We start from the raw sequence: 12,873 nt of genomic DNA on the forward strand, positions 1-12,873 counted from the left end.
CTGTGCAACCTCCGTAGCTCGCAACTAAATACTCGTTAATTCTAACCCTGTTAATTTGGAAATAGGGATGAGTACTGTCGGCGCGGTTCCAGCCAACGCCCATAAAAGGCTATGATCTCGGATGGGCACTATGGGTTAAACTTTTTTTTTTATTTTTGCGATAGTCATCTATCCTTCCACCCATCAGTCGTCAACGGAAGCACGCGAGTCAGCCGCGATCATGACGCCGGCTTTTAGCACCGTTCGTTCCGATAATTGAAACCGATGATTGGAGTGGCAGCAGACGGCGCCGCCCGCCCCAGCATTAGCGAACGTACTGAAAAGGAGGCTTGCACAACCGGACAAGTGCTGGCACTTTGCCCAGCTCGATTTTCTCCCCCCTGCCGGAGCTAAAGTCAAAAGATAAACACGCCGTTATCGCTGCGCAGCATCTTGGCGCACTGCCAAGAAATTTGTTGTGGACCGTGAAAGCGTAAAACGGAGGGACGCGCTAACGACTGACGCATTTATTATTATTTTTTTCTTCAGATTCGTAGGCACGAACGGGGCTGGGTGGATTCATTATGCGAGTGAGTTCGTTACGCAACTAAATACCGTACATTTAACGTAATACAAATGGTTTTGGTTAGTTTTTTCGAGGCCATTCGATAATTCGAACTTTTTTCCCGGTCCCGTGAAGTTCGAATCAACGAGCTTTTACTGTACTTACAGCTTCGGTTGAATTGGGAAACACCCTCTTTGAGGATCGGGTCAAGATGAGAGTTTCGGTGTATGTCGTACTTCAGTTGGGAAGCGGATCAAGATGAGAGTTTTGGGGTATTACAAATTTCAAACCCAGTGCGATTCTATTTGAAGAATGTCCCCCATTCATGTATAGCTATCACTGCAATTTCAGGTAACATCGATGAAACTAGTTTTTTTTTTTTTTCCACTTGCTGCCTCTTAACAGGGTGGAAAGTTGAGCTGGTTAGTGCATGATCTTGTGGCTAAAAACAGCGCTAACATGAGATGAAGGATCCCTCTCCTCATGTTAGCGCTGTTTTTAGCTGCCTCGTAAGTATAGGACATGCTTGGCGAGGCAGATTCAGTGCTTGTGTGACACTGCAAAAACCACATTTCCCTTTTTGTTCTTCGTTGGCAAAAACATAAACATTCTCTCTCTAAAAGCAATAGAAAACCATCAGTAACACTTGTAGCTATGACTAAGATACCGTGACAGATGGCTGGCAAATAAGAACTTGCAGGGCAGTTATCATCTGCAATGTTAATTTCAGCAACATCTTCAGCTTCATGCAGTGTGCAATGTTTGCAATACCATTATTTTTCTTTGATCCTGTTGGCCTGTGCATCTGAATGTCTGGGCACAGCGCAATTGTGGACAGCATTGCAAGAATGTTCGTCCTCTAATACTCTTGCACATAGCAGGCTCTGGCCCACAGCTTATGTGCTTAAGAATGCACACATGCCTCGTAGAAATGTTCATCGAAATGACAGTGCAAACTGGCTGCAAGAAAACTATTCTGTGCATTTTTACTCATGCGTAGCATTTAGAAAAAAGAATGCATTGAACTATTGCACTGAACCAAGGCGAAAAGCATTGAACCCAAAAAAATATATTTGAAAAGAAAAGATTCCACACTATCACAGTATAACTTAAGGAATTGTGAATATTAAAAATTTCAAAAGCAAATAGAATATTTTTGTTATTCAATTCCTATTCGACTAAAAATCTGATATTCAAAATTTTCCGAGTATATATTCCAAAATGAGCAGATATACACAGAAATTTTCAAATTCGCTGCAGTTTCACCCCAATGCTTGTGAACTGGTGGTGAAGCAATCTTGAAAAGTGGTGTTTTGTGAAAAGGGACCACTGTTACCAGATTGCACTGGGTAGCCCTTCCTGACACAAAGCGCAGCACTTGACGAGAAACCTTTCCACTTAAATGCAGACAACCATTGTGCAGGTGTCTATCAGATGCAAACAGCATAAGCTCTCGCGGGGTGCGACTTTGGAATTCACCTCATCGGGTCTGAGTGACCAAATGACGGACAATGCACCATCCCTTCCCCAAAATCAACTTAAACAAAAAATATTTGAAAAAAATCACGGAATGAAAAGGTGATAGGCCTTTGACCAAATTAAGTGTAGGTATCCACTGAAACATGAGACAGATACTGCACCTTCCTTTCCTCCAAAACAAACTTTAAACATATTTTTAAAATCACAGAATGAAAGGGCAGTATTACAGGCGCTAGCATGTGTATACTCAAAAAGGTGAACTTTGAGTGTCGCCCTAAATCAAACCGTCAAACAGTGTAGTACACAACATTGCTAGGCCATACAAAACTATCTTTCACTTGTATAATTAAGTAGGTTCAAGCCATGCCCCCCCCCCCCCCCCCCCCCCCAATTTTATTTTGCAGGTTTTTCAGGTCCACTTGATAATATGAGCTTTCGGTTAATTTGAATATTTCTTCTGGTCCCTCAAAGGCTGAATTAATGGGTGTTTGCTGTATTCCGCAGCAATATGACAGCTCCATGCCTATACAGCAAACCAGTACATGAAATCCTGTATAAAATTTATACTGGATTTTTCAGTAGGGTATAGATTTCTGTGCAATTCTTATTTGCAAACACCATGTGAATTCTAAAATAAACAAGGCAATGTTTACTATTTTTTAATTTTCCATTTTCTTTCACTGATCAGATATCTTTCTAGGATAGAGATTATTCCAAAATGTACATTATATTGTAAATGATTTTATATTCAAAAGCATATTTGTGATATCGTGCATCTCTATCTATGCTGTACTAGTTTCGGTTTCGTCCTGTTTCGGTTTGTTTCATGGATTGTGACTGTGCTTGTCTTTGAATGTGGATTGTGTAGTTATCTGTGACATAGTCTGTGTCCTATAAATATCCGGCACTTCGTCAATAAAAGGGCTTCTCAACATGGACGGCTGACGCGAGAGTCTCGTTTCGCCTTCTCGACAGCCGCCTCATCCACGACGCAACAATTCCGCCCCCATCATCATCATCATCAGCCTGACTATACCCACTGCAGGGCAAAGGCCTCTCCCATATTCTTCCAATTAACCCGATCCTGTGTGAGCTGCATCCACTTGACCCCTGCGAACTTCTTAACCTCATCCACCCACCTAATTTTTTGCCGCCCCATGCTGCGGTTTATTTCTGTTGGAATCCAGTTTGTTGCCCTAAGCAAACATCAGTTATCTTTTCTTCATACTACATGCCCTGCCCATGCCCAGTTCTTCTTGATTTCCATTAGAATGTCAGTGACTTCAGTTATTTCTCTGACCGAATCTGCAAGTTTCCTATCTCTCAACGTTATCCCTACCATTTTTCGTTCCATAGCCCTCTGGGTTGTCCTCAACTTAAGTAGAACTCTCTTGGTTAGCCTCTGTAGTAGTTGTTGATTTGATATTAGACTGAACTTTGTTACTACAACTTTGAACTTTAGGGGATTCGAATAAAAGTGAAGAAATCACACGCGGACAAAAACTCTTTAACGGTAACAAAAACACTGGATATATTCAGCAAAGTTTACACGCGTCTTTCTCCGACGAAGGGTGCGTTCCACACTGTCTCGTCCCTCTCCTCTCTCTCGGCCAGTTGTTTCCAGCAGCACTTGCACCCCGCACGTGCCCACAGCCTCCTCGTCGCCGGCCCAGGCCCCTCCGTCTCCTCAGCGGAGTGCCACGCTGACCCTTGTTTCCAATCGCGCGTTCCCCGGTCGTTCCGGGAAAGTGGACCATGCCGTCTTCGGTTTGTAACTTGAAACCTAGCAACCCGCTCACTTTTGCTGGCTGCTCTTTTGGGAGCAAGAGCTCGGCATTTCTTCTCTGCTTTGTGCTCAGATTAATGGCCCTTTTTCGTTTCTGAAGTCGAGCTACGGGAATGTCGGTTCTTCTTTTTCTTTATATATTTTTTACACCCCCCCCCCCCCCCCCAAAATGAGTGCAACTCATTTTATGCGCGTTTCCAAGGGATATAGGAGCATAATCATCGAGTCAGTCCAATAGAATACATTCATTTGGTGATCAATTGCTCCTTGAAAGTAGGTGGCCATGCGTGATCCAATTACAGCCGACATCAGCTCCAACCGAGGCAGCGACAAGGCCTTAAGAGGCGCCACGCGTGACTTGGCAAGGATGAGGTTGACGCTCACCGTTTTGTTGTCTTCTCCAATGCGGAGAAGACAACGAAAGACAACACAGCACCCGTAGGCCGTCGGACTTGCGTCGCAAAAAATGTGGAGCTGCCCGGAAATGTGGTCGTTCTGTAGGATGCAACGTGGGAAGGAGAGTTGTCTCAGATTGGCGAGGTCTAAACACTAACTTCTCCAGTCTGCTTCCAAGTCGCTCGGTAATTGGTCGTCCCACTCAATACCTCTCTGCCATAGCCTTTGAAAAAGGATCTTTGCTCGCACCACAAACGGTGCGACGAGGCTCAAGGGGTCGAATATTCTTGCCGACGCCTGAATCGTCCCTGAATCGTCCAACCAAACTTTGTATTCACTGCTGCTAATCCTTCATTTTCGTTGCATCTTTGCACCTCTCCCGTTTGAAATTTCCAAATGTGGTCGGCTCCAATTAGTAATCCAATACCTGGCACTGAAGACATGTCCGGATGGATCAGTCTGTCTGCGAGCAGCGCTCCTCGATATTCCATCTTTTGCACAAAACTGTGATCTGTGGGCACCTGACGTCCTTGCATATGAAGGGCACATCAATAGCTTCTATTGCTATTTCGTGATCTCCGTATTGGCTCCGAAGGCGAATTTCTACCAGCCGGCAGCTTTGGACTTGTGTGGCCGCAGTCCCTAAGGTGTTTAAGTAGAAGTCAGCCTTTCCTAAAACCTTCAAATCAAGTGTTTTTGATATATCTGCTTGAATTAACGTTTTTTGACTTCCACCGTCCATGACGCCCCGGATGTAGCCGTATTTGGTGCTCCCCTAAGCAAAGGCATGGAAAGTCTGCAGTGCCGTCTCTTGCGTTTCTTCTGTTTTGGCTTCTGCATGCACACTAGTGGCAGTGACTTCTGTTGTCACGTCAGTTTTGATCGCTGCCCAATTGGGGTTACACACTGAGGTAGCGTGCCTTTTCTCGCAATTCCCGCATTTTATCTTTCGCCTGCAGTCTTTTGCTTGGTGTCCCCACCTTGTGCATCGAAAGCACCTTTTCGTCCTGGCAAGTTTTTCGACTTTTCCTTTTTTCGTCAGTGCAGCCATGCAGATCTCTGTGCCGTGCCTGTTCGAATCGCAAAATGCGCATTTCTCTGTTTTGCCTGCTTGCGCATAAATAACAGCGGCACTCGGAGTCAGCTGCCTGGCGCGTTTGCCGAGGTTTTCCTTGTAAGAAGGCTTCTCAAAGGCGGGACCTTGCCTACATCGCTCTCGACACTCTGTTTCTACCAGCAGAAAATGTAGTACCTCCTAGCCTTCTCTCTGATCTGTCTGCTGCCTGCGTCGAGGCGGAGGACTGCTGCGCTGGTGATGCGGGACTATATCGGGCGGCGACAATACATCTGTCTTGGTCGCTCAGCTTGCCAGGCTGTGAAACTCCAACATCATGTCTCGCGGCAGCGCCGTCAGGATAATATCGCAAAGCATTGCACAGTAAGCATGCTTGGTCACTCCAAGGGCCGTTAACCCACAAATGTGGGCTTGAACATGATCGTAGAGCCGGAGGGGTCCTCTGACATCTCCTGATGACAACACTGGAGGTAGCATCCTTAATTTGGTCATGTGTTCTTGTTCGATTGGCCCATTGTCGCCGAAATGGCGCTGCAGTATCTGTACCGCGTCGTCATAGCAGGCCTCAGTTGCGTGCAATCCTTTTACTGCCGATGCGGCAGGCCCAGTGAGGAGGCTCTTTAAGTAATTAAATTTCTCCGCTTTGGACAGGGCCTGATTATCATGCACCGCTTCGCGGAAACATTCCCAAAAAGACTGCCAGTTGGCAAGCTCACCATTGAAAGACTGGAGCTGCAGCTTCGGAAGCCTGATTGCAGTGAGTCTGGGCGTCAGCACGGACGCTTGCGTCGATTCGGCGTTCTGTTCAGACGCAGTCTGTTGTGAAGCCGCGATCCGAGCCCTCAGTTGGCCGATGAGGTTTATGGCCCGGTCGTCGTATTCGACGCTTTCTGTAAACTCGGTCTCAAATGCTTTCTCCGGTAGATAGTTCTCTAACTCGTCGATGATCTTCCGCAGCTCATCATTGCTGACTTCCAGTCTGTGAAGCAGAGCTGTCAACTGTTGGACGTTGGCTGTCGGCAGTGCTGTTGTGGCCTCGTCGACTTCGCCTCTTCGCTTTGAGCTTTTCCATTTTGGTCCATCGTGGTCTTTTCGGATTTCGCCACTATCTTCTCATCCCGGGTTTCGGCACCATGTAGTAGTTGCTGATTTGATACTAGACTGAACTTTGTTACTACAACTTTGAACTTTAGGGCATTCGAATAAAAGTGAAGAAATCACACGCGGACAAAAACTCTTTAACGGTAACAAAAACACTGGATATATTCAGCAAAGTTTACACACGTCTTTCTCCCACGAAGGGTGCGTTCCACACTGTCTCGTCCCCTTTTCTCTCTCTCGGCCAGTCGTTCCCAGCAGCACTTGCACCCCACACGTGCGCACAGCCTCCTTGTCGCCGGCCCAAGCCCCTCCTTCTCCTCAGCGGGGTGCCACGCCGACCCTTGTTTCCAATCGCGCGTTACCCGGTCGTTCCGGGAAAGTGGACCATGCCGTCTTCGGTTTGTAACTTGAAACCGAGGAACGCGCTGACTTTTGCTGGCTGCTCTTTTGGGAGCAAGAGCTCGGCATTTCTTCTCTGCTTTGTGCTCAGATTAATGGCCCTTTTTCGTTTCTGAAGTCGAGCTACGGGATTGTCGGTTCTTCTTTTTCTTTATATATTCTTTACAGCCTCCACGTTTCAGCCCCATAGGTGAGTACAGGTAAGATGCAACTGTTGTATACTTTCCTCTTGAGCGATACCGGTAAGCTGCTAGTCATAATCTGCGAGTGCTTGCCAAATGCGCTCCATCCCAGTCTTATATCCTTCTTGTTATTTCCTTTTCTTAGTCCGGATCTGCGGTTACTACCTGTCCTAAGTAGACATATTCGTCTACTACTTCCAGTGCTTCGCTACCTAACGTAAACTGCTGTTCCTTCCCGAGGCTGCTGAACATTACCTTAGTCTTCTGCATATTGATTTTCAAGCCTACCTTTCTACTTTTCCTGTCTAGGTCATCAATCATTATTTGCAGTTCATCCCCCGAGTTACTTAGCAAGGCAATGTCATCAGCAAATCGCAGATTATTGAGGTATTCTCTATCTACCCTTATCCCTAACTGCTTCCATTCCAAGTTTCTGAATAATTCTTCTAAGCAAGCTGTGAATAGTACTGGAGAGATCGTGTTTCCTTGCCTAACACCTTTCTTTCACCCCATATTCATATTCAATTCATATTAGAAAATTTCAATTTTGCACACTCCTACATATCACCATATTTTTGCAATACTAAGCATCCCCTTCCCCCACCAATTTCACAAAAACATTTTTGAAAAAAAAAAAATCTGTATGTGATTCTAAGCACTCCTTCTTTGCGAGGATGAACGCGTAGACAAGGCTGCCAGCGCACTTGCTCATTAAGGCGTCGAGCCGGAGCCATCGAAGTCGCAAGGCGGCGCGGCCTCCGCGGTGCGATCTCCCCCTTCTTGTCTTGCTGCGTTCTGATACAACCTGACAGCTGGTCGCAGAGAATGTCAAAAGCCGGCCTAAAGCGACCTCAATAACTCTATCAGCGTGTTGTGACGTGGACCTGGAATGGGTGGTCATTCACCGGAGCTTGGCACGTTTTACAGGCATTTAGGGCCCGCGATGATTTGTTTGACAGCCGTAACAGATATCAGAATGAGTTTGGAGAAAGCTGCTATAGCTAGAAGTTCGAGCAAACTCTTATCGCGTTTACTGAAGATGTTTATCAAACAAAATGCTATTTCTCACACCCGTCTCGTGAAGATATCACCGCGAAAACAAGAGGGGGAAAAATACGGGGGAAAGCGTATTATCCAGGAAAGCATACACTCCGAACTGCCTGCTTTAGAAAAAATTTAATTGCTGAATGAGGTACAATGGAATTCAAAATTCAGGCTTTCACGGCATAAAAGTGTAGACTAGCATTTATAGACATTAAGTATGCTCAACTCCTTTTTAAGCTTTCACAGAATTCAGTTCGTATTTGCGTTGTCCTAAGGGCTGGAGAGATTTAGGAACAGATTCAGTTCTTCGACGATAATTCCAAACCAGGATCGCTTCCTTAGGTGTTTCTAGATGCTTCGCCCCCTTACACTAGTGGCATGTAGAGAAGCCATCACAATGGCTTACAGGCGCCGCATTTTTGCTTATGCTGCGTACCCCAGACCCGACCCACTCGTATGCAAGCTAATAGTTGTTCAACATTATGTACAACGCGAAAAACAAAGACAGGGGAAGAAACACGCAAACAAACAAGCGATGACTATCAACTGTTTGTTTGCGTGTTTCTTCCCCTGTCTTCGTTTTTCGCGCTGTACATAATGTTGAACGTTCACCAACTCGCCCAGTTTTCGGTTCTGCTAATAGTTGTAGTTGTCACATGGTTTGCCTCTATGCTCCTGAAGCACCACAAAAAGTAACCGCCTTCCTTCTCATGAAGTCATGTTTCAGCGAGAACGAGCGCCTCATATGTTGACTCGTCTCTTTGATGCTTTGCCCCGCTGCACGTAAGGAACTGCAGAAAAGTAGCTATAGCAGGGGATGCCACTGATCAGTTTTTAATTTCGCGAGTTGATTGCAAATGTATTGTGTGACCACAATTTGTCGAAATTTCAAAGGCAGTAACCGGGAAATCATTCCTGGATAAATCCAGGAATGTATTAACCAGGATAAAAATAATGTAACTTTATGGGAGATGTTTTACTGCCTGCGATTTTGGCCATATGAAACGGGAAATCGTATGAAACGAGAATGTATCGACGAAGTTCTAATGTATTTTCTACTTTTCGGATCTAGGCATCACTCCTCCCATTTGGTAATTGCGTTTGTGAAAAAATGGGAATACTTAGGTTTGAATAAAAATGGTAAATTTTATTCACCTATCTTTATATATTAGGGAAATAAAGTTATTGAGGAGTATGTCCCGTTAAAGTAGGCATACATTTTCACATACCAGTTGCATAAAATGCACAGTGATGGAAGACAGAAATAGTCCAAACTTCTGCTGTTTTTGTGCAGTGCAGAGAAGGCACAGAGGCCAGTTCTTGCATACTGACACCCTGTGATCAGCTGTAAGCCATTTTATATGAAGCACTGTTGTAGGCATAGTAATAGCACATCATGGCAGTTCAGGATTCACAGTGCCATGACAAAGAACGAGCGCTACGAAAAGGATGAGACAAGAGAAGGACAAACCAGTGGCCCTCATCCATGCCTCGACGCGCTTCTTGGTGGCCGACAAGCCCTCAAACTCGGGCGTGAAGGTGCCTTGTGACAGCGGCAGTGGCATGAATGTCTTGCAGTGCAACGACAGGGGTGGTGATGGGGGCAGACCATCCAGAGGTGCAGGCTCCTTGCTGTAGGCCACCCGCAACACACGCGCGTAATAGGTAACCGCCTTGGCATGCTCCATGTACGACATGCGTTGTGTGTCCACCACGGTGCGGCTGCTTGCAGTGTCAAGGAAGGCAGTATGATTTGGATCTAATGAGAAGGGGAGGATGATGAGAGCCATTCTTACTTCCCGCAGTGAGTGAGCATGGGCATTTCCACCCCTACTAGGGCTGTAATTTGGACAAGTTGGTGATGCCTTATATAGTATACAGACAAACACACGGGTGAATTTATGAGTTGCTCTAGGAGGAAGAAAGAAAGTGGGGCATCTTTTTTTAGCAATGCATTATTTTTTATTTCTTTCGTGAAAAAAGGGGGCTTCAGCATGATTTTTCACAGTAACTTCCAGCCCATCCTCCCAACAAAAATACGCCCTTGAACAGACAAGGAAAAGAGCAAAATTTCTGCTAGACAGAACAGACCAGCAGTTCACAACAGCACAAGCACATTTAAAACATGTCGTAAGTACAATAACACAATAATAACAGCATGAAAATAAAGAGGTTAATGCAGGGCCATTTAAAAATGCAGATAAACTCGTCACTTTGTTTGCTAAAGCACACATACTGTCAGGTGTGCACTACAAGCTGTGGCAACTGCACACCATAAGACGCCATTTTTTTCAATGCATTTGCTCTTGACCTCCAGTCAGCCCCACGACATGCGTCGTTGCAACTGTGCACACTGCAGACCGAGTTGTTGCTTGCCCTCCGCAGGTCAAAGCACATTCTTGACATTATGCACGCGGATAACATTTTATGTCTCTGCAGCGAAGACTTGGCAAGAAAAGGAAGGTGACGGGCTTTTGTCCCTGTCCCATGGAGAATGCACTAACTCATTCTCTAACCCCAACTCCTAACAATACGTGCCATGGCAAGGAGAAAAAGGTATGTCTCCTTCCCTTTCTTGCCATAGCTTCTACTGCAGAGCCACAAAAAGCTGTCCGCAAGTACAGGATACTATACTACTGGTACCTTTTTGACAAAAATCAAGAGCACGTCTGTGCGACTCCAGCCAGTTTGCAGCAAAATGTGATTTGAACTTAGTGACACACAGATATGCTTGCTGCAAGCACTGCTCCAATGATAAACATCCGTCACTGCCATTTTCTATATAAAAAACTAAACACTGCACAGTGACTTGTGAAGGTAGTCTCAGCATGCAAGCATTGGCTAGTGTGACCAAACCAAAATTCAACCAATGTAGTGCAGGTCAAAGGTACTCTCCTCACCTGACTTAAGCTTTACTTCGAGGGACTGGGCATTGCAGAAACGCAGATAACCTTGCTGGGCACACCACTGGGCTGCTCGGGCAATGACATTGCTGAAGGGCTCGTACATTGGCATTGTGAAAGTGCCACCCGCTGTGAGTCTCACCGGCACAAAATCGGCCACACCTGTTCACCAAGAAGACAGAAGATGCAAGTTTCTTTCCATAAGTCTGCATTGGCCTTTTTTTTTTGCTATTTGCTAAGATGAAGGTGTGAGTTAGGTTAAATTTTTAAGAGTGCCAACTCTTGCTACTTAAAACAGAAGCTTGGGCATGTTGGTAATCCATTGTGTAGAACAGCGCGAAAACAACGACAGGGACGAAGGAAGATCGTCTCTCTTGTCGCCTTCCTTCGTCCCTGTCGTTTTTTCGCGCTGTTCTACACAATCTTGCTACTTACATTCGTCAGTTTCTCATCCGGTTCTGTGTCGCTCTCAGATTCAAGATGGTGACCAGTCACGTGATCATAGTTACAGCATTGCAAATATATTCTTAGCTGCCAACCATGTGACCACCTATACAATGGAGTCCATCACCTATTCCGCCATGTGTGACATCATTACTCCCCAAAGCTATGTGACCAAGGCCCCACCATCACTGCTGCATTAACTATTGACCAGCCATATATCACATAGCAACATGGAATGTAAGATCTATGACGCAAGGTAAACTGGATGTCGTCAAGCGAGAAATGGACAGATTGAACATTGATATCTTGGGTATCAGCGAGCTCAAGTGGACCGGAATGGGAGAATTTAACTCCGGCGACCATTATGTCTTTTTTTGTGGGCACGAATCCAAGAGAAGGAATGGGGTCGCTCTCATAGTAAACAGAAGAATGGGCAAAGCAGTGCTAGGGTACAACCCCAAAAACGACCGAATGATTTCACTTCGGATCCAAGGTCAGCCTTTCAACATAACAGTTATCCAAGTCTACGCACCGACCACTGCTGCTGAAGAAGCTGACGTTGAGAGATTTTATGCGGACCTACAATGCCTTTTAGACCGCACCCCATCATCAGACGTCGTTTTTCTCCTAGGAGACTGGAATGCTAAGGTCGGGAGTGAAGAAATATCTGGAATTATAGGCAAGTTCGGTCTTGGCGAGCCAAATGAAGCTGGGCAGAGGCTAGTAGAGTTTTGTCAAGAAAACAACCTGACCATAGCGAATACTCATTTTCAACAGCCCAAGAGGCGCCTGTACACATGGACTTCACCGGACGGTCTGTACAGGAATCAGATCGATTATATTCTTTGCCGGCAGAGATGGAGAAGCGCTATACAAGCAGTAAAAACAAGGCCTGGGGCCGATTGTGGCACCGATCATCAGCTTCTTGTTGCCAAAATTAAGCTTCGATTGAGGAAAACGCAGAAAACTAGGAGGACTTTCAGGTATGATCTGGATCAAACTCCATTAGAATATGCTGTGGAAGTGAGGAATCGATTTCAAGAATTAGATCTGGAAGACAGAGAGCCCGAAGAGATGTGGACTGATGTTCGTGATATAATACAAGAAGTTGCTACTAAGGTAGTTCCAAAGCAAAAGAAATGCAAGAAAGCAAACTGGTTATCTGAAGAGGCTTTGCAAATAGCTGAGGAAAGGAGGACGGCAAAAGTTATGGGGGAAAGAGAAAGATACAAGGTTCTCAATGCGGATTTTCAGAAAATAGCAAGGAGAGATAAGAATGCCTTCCTGAACATACAGTGCCAAGCAGTTGAGGACAACAGCCAATTAAGGAACACTGGAGCTCTGTATAAGACAATCAAAGATATCAAAGGAAGCTTCTGTGCTAAGCTGGGCGTGATAAAGGACAAACAAGGCAAGGACCTCACTGAAGCCTCAGAGATAAAGAAGAGGTGGCAAGAATACACAGAAGAACTGTACAAGAAGGACCCGAATGTGCAAACCCAACATAAGACGGTTGTGAT

The 12,873-nt window shown here is 45.5% G+C and overlaps 1 protein-coding gene across 2 annotated transcripts in view; it reads right to left on the minus strand.

Moving 5' to 3' along the window:
* The window catches only part of LOC146180273 (uncharacterized), a 58,941-nt gene that overhangs the window by 26,923 nt on the left and 19,145 nt on the right, over positions 1 to 12,873 (minus strand). For both annotated transcript variants that reach the window (XM_084579485.1, XM_084579486.1), the window contains exons 5-6: positions 10,907 to 11,071; positions 9,478 to 9,765 (exon numbers count right to left, since the gene is read on the minus strand). In XM_084579485.1, the coding sequence (XP_084435611.1) occupies positions 9,478 to 9,765; positions 10,907 to 11,071 (453 nt within the window). The remainder of the gene's footprint in view (positions 1 to 9,477; positions 9,766 to 10,906; positions 11,072 to 12,873) is intronic.

The sequence above is a fragment of the Amblyomma maculatum genome, chromosome 9, assembly GCF_055883805.1.
Source record: "Amblyomma maculatum isolate TAMU_Amacu chromosome 9, ASM5588380v1, whole genome shotgun sequence".
NCBI classification, from domain to species: domain Eukaryota; kingdom Metazoa; phylum Arthropoda; class Arachnida; order Ixodida; family Ixodidae; genus Amblyomma; species Amblyomma maculatum.